This window comes from Copadichromis virginalis, linkage group LG2 (genome assembly GCF_057382275.1).
Source record: "Copadichromis virginalis isolate Kocher_CV1m ecotype Utaka linkage group LG2, C_Virginalis_male_GT1.1, whole genome shotgun sequence".
Lineage (NCBI taxonomy): Eukaryota > Metazoa > Chordata > Actinopteri > Cichliformes > Cichlidae > Copadichromis > Copadichromis virginalis.
Window position 1 is genome coordinate 10284623 of NC_140619.1, and position 17628 is coordinate 10302250.

The following is a 17628-nucleotide window of genomic DNA, read 5'->3' on the forward strand; positions in this document are numbered from 1 at the left end:
GATGAAGATCCAGAGAACAATGTTCGGGCGCCACTTTGTAACAGCAGTCTGGCGAGGAAGGAGCGGCTAGCCGGTCCAGCGGGCATGTGGTGTGGAGGTTAGCCGGATAACACGGAACCAGTCGGTTAAATCCAATAACAGACCTTTATTCGCCGTCAGCAACATTACACTTTATAAGCCAGGTCTCCTCGGCTGTACTCGTCCGAACCTACATGCGCGGGGATTGGTACCACCAGCGCCAGCTTGTCACAACAGTAAGTAAGGTGCTTTCTTGGAGCATGGAACATGAGCAGCATGAAATGGCTGCCGCTAACAACTCACACACCCACTAGGAGACCCCCACAGCTACTACAATAGTTGGGCAACCCCCCCTAGTGGTGCTATAACCCAAAAGGTTTGTTACACAATGTGTGGTGTACAATTACCTCACTATAAATAAACCCACTGTTCATTCCATTAAGTCCAGCGTTTGGGTCCTATTTCCCCATCTCCCCACGATCTGCCAGCCAGACCGTGACAGAACGATCCTGCCACTATGGACCCAGCGGACTCACCGCGGAAGCGCAGCTCCCGTTTTGACGGGACCCGACTAGTGCTTGGAGGGCCTCCGTGCTGCCGTTCCTCGCTGGCAGCCTACCCGTCGGCCCACTCGTCTGTTTCCTCCCCGCGGACGCCTCGGTCTCGCAGAAGACGCTCCAGCCGGTCCAGCCGGTCCAGCCGGTCCCGGGAGGATTACTACGAGCCTGCCAGCAATCTGCTTACACCTGCACAAGCTTTTTACAAAATGTTAGGAATTATCATCGTGCCACCTGACTCACCCAGCATTTCCACATCACAGCAGGAGCAGCCACTTCAGAATCCGCCCTCGTCACATTCCGCCAGCGACGCTCCCTCTTCAACAGGGAGGCAGCGAACACGCAGCCAGCACTCACAGCTCCAGCAGGAGCCAGGGATTCGGCTCAAACAACCGCCTAGGGTGAGTGACAGAGTCTCCCTTCATTCACCTTTCGTGCCTAGGGATAAACAGACTGTTTCCCCCAAGGCTGTGAATGCCAGCTCCGTGAACCCTAGAGCTCGTGTTTCTCCTGTTTGGGAGGATGACAATGTTAGTTTTGAGAACGAGTTTTTTCCTCCTGGTTCAAGAGACTGTGCTCCTGATGTTCCTTCGGACCCAGGAGTTAGGACCGTTTCGTCTAGAACTGTTTATTCTGGGGCTATGTTTATACAGCCAGCTGCCCAGCCTGTAGCCGTAGCACAGCCAGCTGCCCAGCCTGTAGCCGTAGCACAGCCAGCTGCCCAGCCTGTAGCCGTAGCACAGCCAGTCCAGTCAGCCTCTCGTCTTCATCCTCAGTTGGAGGCTGATATGCCTGCTGGAACTACCCTGCCATTATGTCACCCGCCTGTTGTTTCTACATCGCTGTCCAGTCTACCACGAGTAGCTGCCGCACCATTATCACCTCCGCCCTTTGCAGCTACTTCTCCACCAGCGTCCCATCAGACTGCAGCGACCGCAGAACTCTCGACTTCACCATCCACATCACCCGCTCGACCGTCATCTTCGCCACCTGCAGCTTCCGCATCGCCATCTTCACCTCCGGATCAACGACCATCTATACCCGCGTCGCAGCCGGAGGAGCAGCTCAGCGAGCCGGAGCAGCTCTGCGAGCCGGAGGAGCTCAGCATACCCGAGCAGGAGCTCAGCATACCCGAGCAGGAGCTCAGCGAGCCGGAGCAGCGGCTCAGCGAGCCGGAGGAGCAGCTCAGCGAGCCGGAGGAGCAGCTCAGCGAGCGGGAGCAGCTCAGCGAGCCGGAGGAGCTCAGCATGCCCGAGCAGGAGCTCAGCATGCCCGAGCAGGAGCTCAGCGAGCAGGAGGAGCCCGCGTCGCCAGAGCCGGAGCAGCTCAGTGAGCCGGAGCAGCCCAGCGAGCTAATGCCGGAGGAGCTCGGCGAGCCGGAGGAGCACTGTGAGCCGGAGCAGCCCAGCGAGCTAATGCCGGAGGAGCTCGGCGAGCCGGAGGAGCACTGTGAGCCGGAGCAGCCCAGCGAGCCACCCACTGAGAAGCCCGCACCGCTGCTGGCGGACCTCAACGAGCCGGAGGGATCGGCGTTGCCAGCAGAGGAGCTCAGCGAGCTTGGTGAGCCCGCGCTGCCACCGGAGGAGCTCGGAGGTCCGGAGGGATCCGCTGAGCCAGAGCTGGAGGTCTGCGTGCCGGAGGGGCCGCCACGTCCTGCAGCCCGGCCGCCACGTCCTGCAGCCCGGCCGCCACGTCGGGAATCGTGGGTGGTGCTGAGGCGGGAGCAGCAACGCCGCCGCCACCGGACCCGTGGCCGCCCGCCGGAGCAGCAACGCCGCCGCCACCGGACCCGTGGCCGCCCGCCGGAGCAGCAACGCCGTTGCCACCGGACCCGTGGCAGGCCGCCGGAGGAGCAGCGCCGCCGCCACCGGACTCGTGGCAGGCCACCAGAACCGTTCCGCCGCCACCGGACCCGTGGCAGGCCGCCGGAGGAGCAGCGCCGCCACCACCGGATCCGTGGCAGGCCGCCTGAAGCGTTCCGCTTCCATCATGGGGTTGGAGGTAGGCCGCCCGAACTGTTTTCCCACCACTGCCTGACCCGTAGCGGGTTTTGCCTGCTTGCGGTCCACTGGGTCGGCCGCAAGAACTGTTGTTCCCACCATGGCAGTGGTTGGACATTTGAACTGGGGTTTTGGGGCCCTCCGTCCTGGACCCCCCGCCACCCGCCCTGGGTTGGTTGTTCTGTGGTTTTGTTTTGGGGTCGTCGGGAGTCGACCCTTAGAGGGGGGGTACTGTCACGGACCCGGTTCCGGGGACTCGGGGTTCGTGAACAGTGTGGACCTTTATTGTTATTAGTGTATTGGATGTATGTTTGCTGCACTGTGTTCTTGTGTTCAATGCTGGTGTGTGTATGTGTGTGAGGCTGGAGGATGAAGGACAGCCACCTGCAGGCCTGATGGGTGTGGCCCTGCCAGCTGCTGGTCACGCCTAGCTTACCACACACCTGCTTCTGATCAGGATCGTCGGGGGAGCTACTTAACAGAGCGACGGAGCTTCCTCCGGTGCAGGATCGTTGAGTTAGACTCCATGTCAGTGTTTCTAGTGTTGTTAAAGTGTATGCCTGCCGGAGTTGGTGCCATAACGGCTGTGTCTGTGTTTTTCCCCAGGAGGACAGCGGAACACAGGACGGCAAGACACACGGGGTGTGTGAAGGCACAGGGGCAGAGAGCACGGGATACCAGCACTTGGGAGAAGACACGTCACGGGAGTCGAGGGAGCACTTTTGGAGATTCAATGTGTGGTGTACAATTACCTCACTATAAATAAACCCACTGTTCATTCCATTAAGTCCAGCGTTTGGGTCCTATTTCCCCATCTCCCCACGATCTGCCAGCCAGACCGTGACATTATTAGTAGAAGTAGTATTAGTTATATCATTTTTATATCAGCCTGGAGTGAACAACATGAAAGCATGGATCCATCCTCCCTCACATTCACAATTCAGGCTGCTGGTGTAATCGTGCGGGGGATATTTTCCTGGTACACTTTGGGACCTTTAAATGCTACAGTCTGAGTATTGTTATGACCACAGTGTACCCTCTTCTGATGGCTGAAAGTAAAAGGGGGTCCAGTACCGGTTCCGGTACCAGGCCTACTGACAATTTAACATAATGTAAAATGGTAACATTGTAAACATAATGTTACCATTTAACATAATGTAAAATGGTAACATTGTAAACAGAATGTTACCATTTAACATAATGTGAAATGGTAACATTGTAAACAGAATGTTACCATTTAACACAATGTAAAATGGTAACATAGTAAACAGAATGTTACCATTTAACACAATGTAAAATGGTAACATAGTAAACAGAATGTTACCATTTAACACAATGTAAAATGGTAACATTGTAAACAGAATGTTACCATTTAACATAATGTAAAATGGTAACATTGTAAACAGAATGTTACCATTTAACACAATGTAAAATGGTAACATTGTAAACAGAATGTTACCATTTAACACAATGTAAATGGTAACATTGTAAACAGAATGTTACCATTTAACATAATGTGAAATGGTAACATTGTAAACAGAATGTTTGTTTTTTTTTTTTTTGGCCTGTCCCGTTTGGCTCTTTTGCCATCAGAATTGTTGTCTAAAGGCAAAGAAAGATGCCCAACGGATTTACTTTACCAAACTGACCATCCCAGCCTTGCCGTAATGGTCCATTTGATTCACCTTTTATTGTTTATTTTATTTTCACTTACTGAATACGGGACAGACTTGACTGGGGGAAAGAAGGGGAGAAAGAAAGAGGGAAAGAGAAACAGCTGAGAAGAGGGACGGGGGAGAAGGGCAAAAGACAAAAACCAACAGAACGGGCAGAGAAAAAAAATGCATATATCAATCACCTGGATCACCTGCTGAGAAAGAAAAAAGAAAGCAAGCAGAAGAGAACAAGAGTAATAGAATAAACAACATCACAATGATATATGGGAATATGACAGTAAATACTAAATGTTAAACATTATTGTGCAGCACATAAGATCAACAGAACACAGTGTGCTTTGAGGTAGGAGCCAAAAAGGGTGTAGTTTGTGGGTGTGATCACCCGTGTGTACACCTGTGAGCATGGACGCGCTTGTTTTTTTTTTTGTTTTTTTTAAAAGGTTCCTTCATGTAATAATCTGCTAGAGGGTGTGGGGGGGCCACAGCCCCGTCCTCCAGGGCGTGAAGCAGGTGTGGAGGAGATCAAAACTCCAGACATCCAGAGGCCCGCAGAACACAAGAGACCAAGGAAGACCAACAGAGGGGCAGCTGCGCCACTGTCCCGGAAAGAGCTGAGGAGAGTCCCAGATGAGGGCTCACTCAGCAGCCGCGGAGCAGAAGCCAGGGGGAGTTGCAGTGACGCGCCCGTGAGCTCCGCCGACAGCCAGCTGCGCCTGAGTGACCGAGCCCCAGGCCGAGAGGCCGGGGGCACCCCACCTCCGAAGTGGCCCGAGCGAGCCCCAGGCTCCAGGCCCCGATAAGCGGCCGCCAAGGAGTGAGCCGGTGTGTACCTGGACGCCCATCCCCGGACACAAAGAACCACCAACGCACCGATGTCTGAGGGGGTCCGCCACTGGCAGGGGAAGTGGTGGTAGGGGGAGATAGGCCTCCAAACCTTGGAGGGCCTGAGATGTCCCCAGAGAGGTGGCGCCTGACACCCAACCTGACATATAGACACAGACATACAGGCACACACAGATACAAACATCCATTCCCACCCTCATGCTCTCATATGCACTTACTCCACACTCAACCAACGTGGAGACAGACATAAAGAGACGCTGTACACACGATCACACTCCCCAAGCGTACTCTACAAACCGGGTCTAGGTGCCCCCGCCCCTGGAGGGGGGAACTGCACCCAGACCCAGGTGGTGACATTGTAAACATAATGTTACCATTTAACATAATGTAAAATGGTAACATTGTAAACATAATGTTACCATTTAACACAATGTAAAATGGTAACATTGTAAACAGAATGTTACCATTTAACACAATGTGAAATGGTAACATTGTAAACAGAATGTTACCATTTAACACAATGTGAAATGGTAACATTGTAAACAGAATGTTACCATTTAACACAATGTAAAATGGTAACATTGTAAACAGAATGTTACCATTTAACATAATGTAAAATGGTAACATTGTAAACAGAATGTTACCATTTAACACAATGTGAAATGGTAACATTGTAAACAGAATGTTACCATTTAACACAATGTAAAATGGTAACATAGTAAACAGAATGTTACCATTTAACACAATGTAAAATGGTAACATTGTAAACAGAATGTTACCATTTAACATAATGTAAAATGGTAACATTGTAAACAGAATGTTACCATTTAACACAATGTAAAATGGTAACATTGTAAACAGAATGTTGCCATTTAACATTATGTTAAATATAACTAACGGATTTACTTTACCAAATGGACCATCCCGGCCTTGCCGTATTGGTCTATTTGATTCACCTTTGTTTTTATTGTTTATTTTATTTTCACTTGCTACACATAGGACAGACATGACTGGGGGAAAGAAAGGGGAGAAAGAAAGAGGGAAAGAAAAACAGCAGGGAAGAGGAATGGTGATAAAGGGCAAAAAACAAAAACCAACAAAACAAACAGACAAAAAATATATATATCAGTCACTTCAACTCAAAGAAGTCCAGACGCTTTTCTTTCCAAGCTCCTTTGACTGACTGTTAGGACAACTTATTTATTGCAAGCATGCAGTACAAGAATAACTCGATGTTTCTGACTTTGCATTACGAATTGTTTACCCACTGACAAACATTTCAAATGAAATTAAATTAAAAAACAATTTGTGGTAACCTGATTTTAATTCAAAAAGAATCATTAACAACACTTCTTGTAATGGTGTCAAAATCAGCCCAACTTTTATTTTCAAATGAAAAAAGTAAAAGAAAATGAGCCAACATACTGGACACATATAATTGTCAATATAATTGTTTATAAACAATTATACTGTCATCATTGTTACAGATATGGAAACTTTATTAACAATTTGTCCAAGTAAAAAAATGCCCTGCTAATTGTTGGGGTTTTCTCTCCTCTAGCCCTTTCCTTTAAGCTCTTCTTTACATCCCCCCACCCCCACCTTTTCTTTTTTCTTAATAATATAACAATAAAAACAATTGGCTGCATTTTAAATGTGTCAGATCAATGTCTTTATTCAAGAATACAAGAAATGGTAATAGCTGCATGTGTGTTTGTGTGTGTGCATAATATGCATACTTTACTTGTTGGATCCAAATCCCACAAGGAATCAAATAAAACAAGAAGACAAACAAAAACAAAACAAAAATATATTTCTCTCCCTTCCCAGGTCAGGTTCACAAAAGCATTGCAGCTCTTTATTCCTCTTGTACAGCTCCAGAGTCTGTCAGCCAAAAAGAAACTACTGAGGTTCCAACACCCAGTGTTTCTGTAAACACAGATGAAAATGAACAGTCATCCACATCTAAAAGATTTGTAGATTCGAGGGACCGGTATAATACATCTAGTACATCTTTGTTTAAACCTCAGAACACAAAAAGGGAACAAACCATTGTATACAGATTTAAAAGTGCGCAAAGCAACGAACAGTCACCCTCTGAAACAGCTGAGGTTATCACAACCATTGTTTCTGTAAATACACAGGAACAGTCACCCACCTCAAAAAGATTAGTATATTCAAGGGACCAGTGTATCTACTCTGGTCAAAAGAATCCATGCTTCGTACTGATGTCCACAATTCTTTTTTATTCCTCTCACAATCATGGAGCACCGTGAAAACTAGAAACAAGTAAAATAATATCAATAGCACATATGACATCCATCTCAGCCACTTATTTCTTTTCACAAGATGCACAAGTGCTTAACAAATAACAGCATAATGTTTTTACCGTGTACGCCTTGTAAAACCAGTAGTAGAAAAGTTGTAGGTTCGTGCTCTTGTGGGGGAGACGTATGTTATCCACCACCTCGATAGCTAGCCGAGAGTTCGAGGGTCACTAGAGCCGCCGAGAACGCATGAACTACTTACGGTAGGACGTTTTGCCAAAGTAAGACGTTTTGTCAGAACACCGAGTCCTCAGGAGGATGCAGCCCATGAATTTGGACACGATCTCAGATGCACTTCTGGTGTTGTCATGGCAACCCACACAAACATTTCAGCGTCAGCTACAATGAGGCGGAGCCCTTACTGAAACACTGAGCTCAGGTAGAGTGAAAGACAACATTTTTCCGCATCCAAAACAGCAGCGCTGTTCCTGTGACCTCTAGTAAAGCCTCTACTTGGGAAAAGGGAGTCTTTCATCAAAGCATCCTGCAGAAGTTGAATAAAAATATGCAAATGTTTAAATGATGCAACTTAATGAAGGCTGACAGCAGTTGTACTATTTTACATTGCAGCGAACAGGGGTGACCATTATTTTCAACGTTTTTACAGCATTTTTCACATTGAAAGTGAAATAATATAAATAATGTCTCAATTAAATTGCGTTAATATTTAAAAATACAAAAACTACAGCTTTGTTCACAAGCCAATAAAAATGTACTTGGGCCAGTGGTAAATGAAAATAACACTTATTCAGCACCTGGTTGTTGCGGCTGCATCAGGACACCAGATGTTCAGCCTCCATCCTGTAGGCAGACTTATCCCCGTCTGAGAGGAGTCCAATAATGGTGGTGTCATCTGCAAGCTTAATTAATTTGACAGACTGGTGGTTGGAGGTGCGGCAGTTGGTGTACAGGGAGAAGGGCATAGAAGAAAGAACACAGCCCTGAGGGGAGCTCGTGCTGATGGTCCGGGAGTCCAAGACATTCTTCCCCAGCCTCACTGGTTGCTTCCTGTCCGTCAGGAAGTCAGTGATCCACCGGCAGATGGGATCAGGCACATTCATCTGGGAAAGCAATCCTTGAAGAAGGTCTGAAAGGATGGTGTTGAAGGTAGAGCTGAAGTCCACAAACAGGATCCTAGCATAGATTCTGCAGGACAAAGTGTAGGGCCATGTTGATGGCATCGTCTACAGACCTGTTGGCTCTGTATGCAAACTGCAGGGGGTCCAGGAGGGGGGCCGTGAGGGTCTTAAGATAGGAGAGAACCAGGCGCTCAAAAGACTTCCTGACCAGATGTCAGAGCCACAGGTCTGTAGTCTTTTCGTCCAGTGATCTTTGGCTTCTTGAAAGCTATATATGATATAAAAATTATATAAAAACTGTTAATCAGCAAAAGAAATGATATCATAGTTCTTATAAAGAAAGCCTCTATCAATCAAACACCAGCAGTGTAGCAATGTTGTTCACTTACACTGTATATAAAACACTGATTTTGGCTACATCCAGTTTTTACTGTATTATAAACATTTTTTACCATGAAGAGTAAAGTGTTTGGCATTTTTGTCATTGTTATTGAGCTCAGAGATCAGGCCCAGCCCAGTATCTACCTGGTTATGAGCAAGGAGCTGGAGGTGATAACTCAACAATAACCAGGCCATGCATGCATGGATGGATGCATGGATGGATCAGTTTGTAGGCTGTGTGTGGTCAGCAGCAGGCTGCTGGGTGTGGACCAAGAGGGAAAGCCCAGCATGTGAAACCCATCAGCAGAAGGCCAGAACAAAGGTGCACAGACAAACGCAGCCCAGACACTCAGGCAGGACGAGTAAAATAAATGGCAGCAAACACAGTATGATGTGGTAAAATGTGCTTTCTTTCACAAACAGATAGCACAAACAAGAATCACAAGAATCTCCTTTGTGGTTCTTGTTTTTCTTTTGAGTACATTAATAAAAAGTTGAAATAAAGTGGCAATAAAATTCATGCACTGAAGACCACACGAAACCCTAATTCACCCTACTACCTGTTGCCTTCACATTCCATTTGCATCCCTTGTCCACAGAATCAAAAATGACCCTTCTTCACTAAAGATCGAACATAAAGCAATTGCATTTTAAATGGAAGCCCATTTTGCATTAAGAAACACTATCAGCAATCAGAAATTGTGTATATCAGAGTTCTCTGTTTTTACTGTCCTGAAAACTGCATTAATTCAGTGGATGCGGTTAGGTTCAAAACAACGTAATATAAGAGGGCAACCAATTCAATCTAAGAGGGATCCAATTTTTATCCATTCATGTACCAGCTACTGGCTTTTTGCTGTTATGTTCTCATATCGCGTGAGAGTTTATTTGCCAGGTGTCAGAAGTCTAATAATAAAGCTCCGGCACAACGTGGTCGAAGTTACCCGCATATCGGATCGCATCATGTCAGTGAAGATCGACGCCGACCCGACCGTCCTACGGATTATCTCCTGCAGGGACGTGCAGAGAGGTTTAAAGGGGCGGGTGCTCAAAGTTAAAAAGGGGCACATTGAACCATGCTGAATAACAACAACACACATTCATCAAGAATCTAATATGGGAAGGGCAGGGCTGTGTTGATCTGAGACTGTAGACATTAAAAAGTCCACAGGAGAGATGGTAGCTGATTAAACAAGTTTCATGAGATAATAACAAAATGCAAAGATTGGTGACAGCGCTTGGAACCATAAGGCAACGAAAAACTGTGACATAAACTCGGCTCTGCCTGTGAATCACTCTTTGCTTCTCTTCTTCCTTCCTTCCCATCATTTCATATATCACTCTCCACTTGCTGTCTATCTGAGAACAAGGCACAACTTGCTATTGCAATAAACTATAATCTAATTATCCACACCTAACAACTCTTGCACTTAATCTATAATAAAATAATGACAGCAAAATGTTATAGCCCTGCCTTTAGTAGCCTCATACAGCTCCTACTGTTTCCTCCTCATGTCCTTACCAGCCATGTCTGCACAATGTTATATCATGAGTAATATTTTTTTAAATCCAGCTAAATAAAACACACACATGCACACACAGTGACATTTTAGACCTTCTTCAGAATACTGTATATACTATGGGCATCCTTACATTATTATTTATTACTAGAGCTACAATAATAAAGCAATGAGGAGGGGGAAGTAATAAATATGAAATAATGTATTTATGATGATTCCATTTGTTTCACTATCCACTCTGTGCAGGGCAAAGCTTATTACATTTTTAAACTGTAGAGATACAATCATTTTACTGCTGTAAAATCCAACTTTTGTCTTATTTAAAATATAAATCTAATATAATCTGCTTCTTAATGTATGTTCTTTAAAATACAGCGTGTGTTTTTTAATATATTATAATTATAATAATTATTATGTGGACATGCATATTAGATGGTTTTTTAGTGAAATATAATCCCTCCAGAAAGGCAGGAAATGCCCAGAAACTTACTTTAAAACTAAATATGTTCCCTAAAACGGTGACAGAGCTACAGACCCATGACAGCCTTACACAGGTAGCCAGCAGCTATGACCAGCACTACTTGTGCAGTTAATAAAAGGACAGGTAATGTTTGTCGCGCTGTTGCACACACAGCACGCTCGTTTGTTTCAGTTCGTCAGTTGCAACAAGACAGCTTACCAACGTGTACGTAATAAGCTAATACTCCTGTGTGCTACACACTACAGTGTGCGCTGTACACCTACTTACTGGGTTTGTCGCATCAGTCTGTGTCTCTGAGTTAACTTGTGTTTCTCCTACAGCTCCGGACCGCAACAAATGCGCGTGCTCTTTGTGAGCTCGTTCCCGGCTCGTAACCAGCGCGTTCTGCCGTCGAGGGCGATCATTGGTTAAATGTGATCATGTGACTGATGCAAGCCAGATCCTTTTATTTAGCAAAACTATGATTAATAGTTAAATATTATTGTTGAGGGGCACAGACAGGACTCCGCACGCACACACACATAAAATAAATAAATAAATAAATAAATTAAAAAAATTTAAAAGTTGCCTCAACAAAAGGGCACTTTGGGCACTCATCAGGAAAGGGGCGGGTGCTCAAGCCCCTCTAGCCCCCCCCCTCTGCACGTCCCTGGTCTCTATCCATCTAGTATTAAATCTTTCTGGGAAACAAGTATGTATATTATGCACACACACAAACACACATGCAGCTATTACCTATTTCTTGTTTTTATACCTAAGATGAATTATTGTTGAATGAAGACATTTTTCAAACAAATGTAAAATGTGGGCAATTGTGTTTATTGGGTAAAGGAAAAGGCAGAAGGGGGGGAAAGGATAGAAAGAATGAAAGAGAGAGATGAGAGAAAACCCCAACAATCCCCTCTGAGCAAGCAGCAGGCGACAGTGGATAGGAAAAACTCCTTTTAAAGTGAAAGACACCTAAAGGAGAAACCTATGGCAGAACCAGGCTCAGGAGGGGGCAGTCAACTGCCGGGACTGGTCGGGGGGTGAGGGTGAAAAAAGAAAAAGGAGGGAGGGGAAGGGGGGAAATGAAGACGGAATAGAGGTGGAGGAAGACGAGGTTACATCAGGTGAGAAGCAGCAGTGCCCCTCCTCCAGAACCAGTGGAAGCGTTTTTTCTTCTTTTTCAGATACTCTTCCACCAGCACTTTTTTCTCAATGATGAGGGTTTTCAGCTCATCGATTGTTTCTGCGTTTTCTTTCTCAAGTTTGTTGCATCTTTTCACCATGTCTTCTAATTGTTCTTGTTTTTCTTTAAGCTTGTCTTTCAGTTCTTTAACTGTTGCCTCCTCTATTCGCTTTGCCTTGTGCACATCTGTGTGCATGTCTTCCAGCTGCTGGTTTCTCTTCTGGATTTCTTGAAGTCTACACTGCAGGTCTTTATGTGTTTTCTGTTGTTCTTGCTTTTGCGCCTGGATTTCAGTGTTTTTGTACTTCAAGGTCTTAGAAAGTTCCTCAAGTTCGGTATTTTTTCTCAGCATCTCATTGATGCTACTCTGCATCGCTGAGCATTGTTTTTCCAGCTTTTTCTTTTCTTCTTCCAGTACAGTTGATTTGTACTTTGTTTCGTTATACAATTCTTGGAGTGCTTGATTTTTCCTCTGGAGATGAAGTTTTTCTTCTTCCTGTTGTATTTTCTGTTGGTCTTTTTCTTGAAGAAGCTCTTTATTTCCGTGCACTTTTTTATCAAGCCTGATTTGGAGCGATCTGTGTTTTTCCTCCATCTCGTCAAGCTTGGAGTCCATTTCCTTCTGTTTCATTTCCATTTGCTTCTTGTCTTGAAGCAACTGTTGACTTTTGTGCAGAGTTTTGTCATGTTTCACCTGCAGCGCTTTGTATTTTTCCTCCATGGCTTGGAGTTTGCTCTGCAGGTCTCTCTGCTCTACGGGCTCTTGTTTCTTTTCTTGGAGGTTCTCCTTATTTCTCTCCAGAGCTTCATCAAGCATTACTCGCAAGCCTTCATTTTGTTTCTCAATGTTCCTCAGCTTGCAATCCATTTCTTCCTTTTTTATTTTCTGTTGGTCTATCTTGTGAAGAAACTCTTTATTTCTCTCCAGAGCTTCATCAAGCATCACTTGCAAGCCTTCATTCTGTTTCTTGATGTGCCTCAGCTTGCAATCCATTTCTTCCTTTTTTATTTTCTGTTGGTCTTTCTCGTGCAGAAACTCTTTATTTCTCTCCAGAGCTTCATCAAGCATCACTTGCAAGCCTTCATTTTGTTTCTCGATGTTCCTCAGCTTGCAATCCATTTCTTCCTGATGTATTTTCTGTTGGTCTTTTTCTTGAAGCAGCTCTTTATTTTTGAGCAGTGTTTCCTCAAGAGTTAGTTGCAGCATTTTCAGTTTTTCCTCCAAGACTTCAAGCTGGGAGTCTGTTTCTTTCTCCAGCATTTCTTGTTGCTCTCTCTCTTGAATGAACTCTTTATTTCTGTGCACTGTTTTCTCAAGCTTGATTTGGAGCGATCTGTGTTTTTCCTCCATCTCGTCAAGCTTGGAGTCCATTTCCTTCTGTTTCATTTCCATTTGCTTCTTGTCTTGAAGCAACTGTTGACTTTTGTGCAGAGTTTTGTCATGTTTCACCTGCAGCGCTTTGTATTTTTCCTCCATGGCTTGGAGTTTGCTCTGCATGTCTCTCTGCTGTGTGGACTGTTGCTTCTCTTCTTGGTGGATTTCCTTCAGTTTTTCCAGAGCTTCGTCAAGCTTCTCTTGGAGCTCCTGATTCTTCTTGACCATGTTTTCCTGTTTTATGCTCTCTTTTTTCTCCTTTTGGAGCAGATCTTTATTTTTTTCCAGAGCTCCATCAAGCTTTTCTTGGAGCTCCTGATTCTTCTTGAGCATTTTATCCCCTTTAATGCTCTCTTTTTTCTCATTTTGGAGCAGATCTTTAATTTTTTCTAGAGCTTCATCAAGCTTTTCTTGGAGCTCGTGATTCTTCTTATCTTGGAGAGCCCATTGTTTCTCCTCAATAATACCTTCCCTTTCCTGAAGCTGGTAGGATAATTTTTCTAATTCAGCGCTCTTTCTCTCATTTTCTTCTGTCAGGATCTTAATCTTTTCTCTGTTCATGAGATTTTCCTTCTCCATTTCTTCCAATCGCTTTTCCTCTAATTCCACCTGTTCATCCCAAGGAAGAGAGCTGATGTAAGGGTCTAGGGACTCATACCATGGAATAGAGCTGGGGTCAGCTTCTTGTCTTTCTTGCTCTTTCTGAGACATGTTGGAGTCTGTATACCGTGAGTACGAAAAGTATCCAGATGTTTGAAAATGCTTTACTGGTGAACGTTTGAATGCTGCTAACATAAGTGCTGCAAATAACGGACTGAAAGTTGTACCTCCTCACCCCTATTTATGGATTCAGAAGCCTGTGACATCACAATTCCATAAGCCAATGAGGTTGTCACATGACATTCTAGAATGAGGTCATGTTTTTGTATGAATTTTTTAAATAACATCAACATTCCGTAAGCCAATGAGGTTCTTACATGACTTTTGAATGAGGATAATTATTTTGTGTTAATCGACATAGCCTGCTGCAGCTCAGAGCTCGTGAGCTCAAACGATCCTCCAACCTCAGCCTCCCGGTAGCTTGGATTACAGGCACGCGCCACCGCACCCGGCGAGAAGCAGCTACGTTAACAGGGCTTTTAACTATGTCTGAGGTGACATCATGACACTAACCTGCTGCCCATCATTAGCAAAGTTGTAATGATGGGCAGCAAAGATGAGGAATGAATGGTGCACAATTGTTATATGCAAGTTTTTAGAAAGCTCGTGGTTAACCCAAGAGTATTTTGTCACAATATCAAGAAGAGTAAAGCTTCAATGTCAAGAATAGATAGGAATATAGGGAATTATATATTTTTATTTAAAGACAGGACTCACATGTTTTCATTTCTAGTCTTTAAAACCTGTCTCTATCAGGGACGTGCAGAGAGGTTTAAAGGGGCGGGTGCTCAAAGTTAAAAAGGGGCACATTGAACCATGCTGAATAACAACAACACACATTCATCAAGAATCTAATATGGGAAGGGCAGGGCTGTGTTGATCTGAGACTGTAGACATTAAAAAGTCCACAGGAGAGATGGTAGCTGATTAAACAAGTGTCATGAGATAATAACAAAATGCAAAGATTGGTGACAGCGCTTGGAACCATAAGGCAACGAAAAACTGTGACATAAACTCGGCTCTGCCTGTGAATCACTCTTTGCTTCTCTTCTTCCTTCCTTCCCATCATTTCATATATCACTCTCCACTTGCTGTCTATCTGAGAACAAGGCACAACTTGCTATTGCAATAAACTATAATCTAATTATCCACACCTAACAACTCTTGCACTTAATCTATAATAAAATGATGACAGCAAAATGTTATAGCCCTGCCTTTAGTAGCCTCATACAGCTCCTACTGTTTCCTCCTCATGTCCTTACCAGCCATGTCTGCACAATGTTATATCATGAGTAATATTTTTTTAAATCCAGCTAAATAAAACACACACATGCACACACAGTGACATTTTAGACCTTCTTCAGAATACTGTATATACTATGGGCATCCTTACATTATTATTTATTACTAGAGCTACAATAATAAAGCAATGAGGAGGGGGAAGTAATAAATATGAAATAATGTATTTATGATGATTCCATTTGTTTCACTATCCACTCTGTGCAGGGCAAAGCTTATTACATTTTTAAACTGTAGAGATACAATCATTTTACTGCTGTAAAATCCAACTTTTGTCTTATTTAAAATATAAATCTAATATAATCTGCTTCTTAATGTATGTTCTTTAAAATACAGCGTGTGTTTTTTAATATATTATAATTATAATAATTATTATGTGGACATGCATATTAGATGGTTTTTTAGTGAAATATAATCCCTCCAGAAAGGCAGGAAATGCCCAGAAACTTACTTTAAAACTAAATATGTTCCCTAAAACGGTGACAGAGCTACAGACCCATGACAGCCTTACACAGGTAGCCAGCAGCTGTGACCAGCACTACTTGTGCAGTTAATAAAAGGACAGGTAATGTTTGTCGCGCTGTTGCACACACAGCACGCTCGTTTGTTTCAGTTCGTCAGTTGCAACAAGACAGCTTACCAACGTGTACGTAATAAGCTGATACTCCTGTGTGCTATACACTACAGTGTGCGCTGTACACCTACTTACTGGGTTTGTCGCATCAGTCTGTGTCTCTGAGTTAACTTGTGTTTCTCCTACAGCTCCGGACCGCAACAAATGCGCGTGCTCTTTGTGAGCTCGTTCCCGGCTCGTAACCAGCGCGTTCTGCCGTCGAGGGCGATCATTGGTTAAATGTGATCATGTGACTGATGCAAGCCAGATCCTTTTATTTAGCAAAACTATGATTAATAGTTAAATATTATTGTTGAGGGCCACAGACAGGACTCCGCACGCACACACACATAAAATAAATAAATAAATAAATAAAAAAAATTTAAAAGTTGCCTCAACAAAAGGGCACTTTGGGCACTCATCAGGAAAGGGGCGGGTGCTCAAGCCCCTCTAGCCCCCCCCTGATCTCCTGCTATGCACCACAGACCAACTGCCCCGACGAGGAGAAGACAGAATTCTGGCGCGCCCTCGACGACCACCTGCAAACGATTAGCCCTGAGGAACACGTGGCGGTAGGCGGCGACCTAAATGGACATGTAGGCAAGGGGAGAGACGGATATCACCGATTCCATGGCGGCCAAGGATTTGGGACCAGAAACGACGAGGGTTGCCGGGTACTGGACTACGCAGAGGCCCACGATCTTGCCGTGACCAACACCTTCTTCAAAAAGAAGCCGGCACACCTCATCACGTACTCCAGCGGCGGCAGAGACACCCAAATCGACTACTGGCTAGTCCGAAGACCCCATCTCAGCCTAGTCACGAACGTAAAAGTCATACCATCAACCAATATTGGCCCTCAACATCGGCTACTTGTGATGGATCTCCGACTCAACCTTGGCCAACGACGACGAAGAACACCAACCACGACGGTGGAGAAGATCAAGTGGTGGCGCCTCCCTGAGGGATCCAATTTTTATCCATTCATGTACCAGCTACTGGCTTTTTGCTGTTATGTTCTCATATCGCGTGAGAGTTTATTTGCCAGGTGTCAGAAGTCTAATAATGAATAAAGTTCAGGATATGCTTAAAAACTCACCTCAGTATAGCCGTCATCAGAAGGAAGTGCGCTTCACTGACTCATCAACTTGTCTCAGGCTTTCCACAAAGTTTCACAGTTGACCTTAAAGTAAGATGCTGCAAGCTTACCTTGCAGTGTATTACTTTTTAAGGTCTAAAGACCTTAAAGTGCGCTATAGATTGAAGTGATTTGAACTGACAACAGGGCTAATTCAGCACTTCAAGTTAACATCAATAAAAGTTTTTAAATTTATTCTGATTTCCGTTTGTTTTCATTGCCTGTGCTATCTGTTATTTAGTTCAAATTGTGGGTAGATAATGCTGTGCTGTCATGTGACCTGTTCTCTCATGTGTGCCTTTCTCTTGTTTTGTATGTATTTCTCGTTTGTTATTTATTCCTATTTTATTCCTGCAATTGGTATGGAATTCTTTTTTTTTTAATTGATCAGTGTTTTGAAATTAGATGTGATGAAGATGTGACCTTAATTTACAAAATCAACATCATGTTGGATTCAATGAGACATGAAACTAGTGCATGAAACAGGTCT

The 17628-nt window shown here is 44.4% G+C and overlaps 2 protein-coding genes across 2 annotated transcripts; one reads left to right on the forward strand and one right to left on the reverse strand.

Moving 5' to 3' along the window:
• The first annotated feature begins 535 nt into the window (after positions 1–535).
• On the forward strand, positions 536–3081 carry LOC146717008 (uncharacterized). The gene has a single exon (XM_085435010.1). The coding sequence runs from the start codon at positions 536–538 to the stop codon at positions 2933–2935; it is 2400 nt and encodes a 799-aa protein (XP_085291136.1). The 3' UTR covers positions 2936–3081.
• An 8599-nt stretch (positions 3082–11680) lies between these two features.
• On the reverse strand, positions 11681–14531 carry LOC146717009 (uncharacterized). The gene has a single exon (XM_085470779.1). It carries the CDS (start codon positions 14221–14223, stop codon positions 11986–11988), a length of 2238 nt encoding a protein of 745 aa, XP_085326905.1. The 5' UTR covers positions 14224–14531; the 3' UTR covers positions 11681–11985.
• Between the last annotated feature and the right edge of the window lie 3097 nt (positions 14532–17628).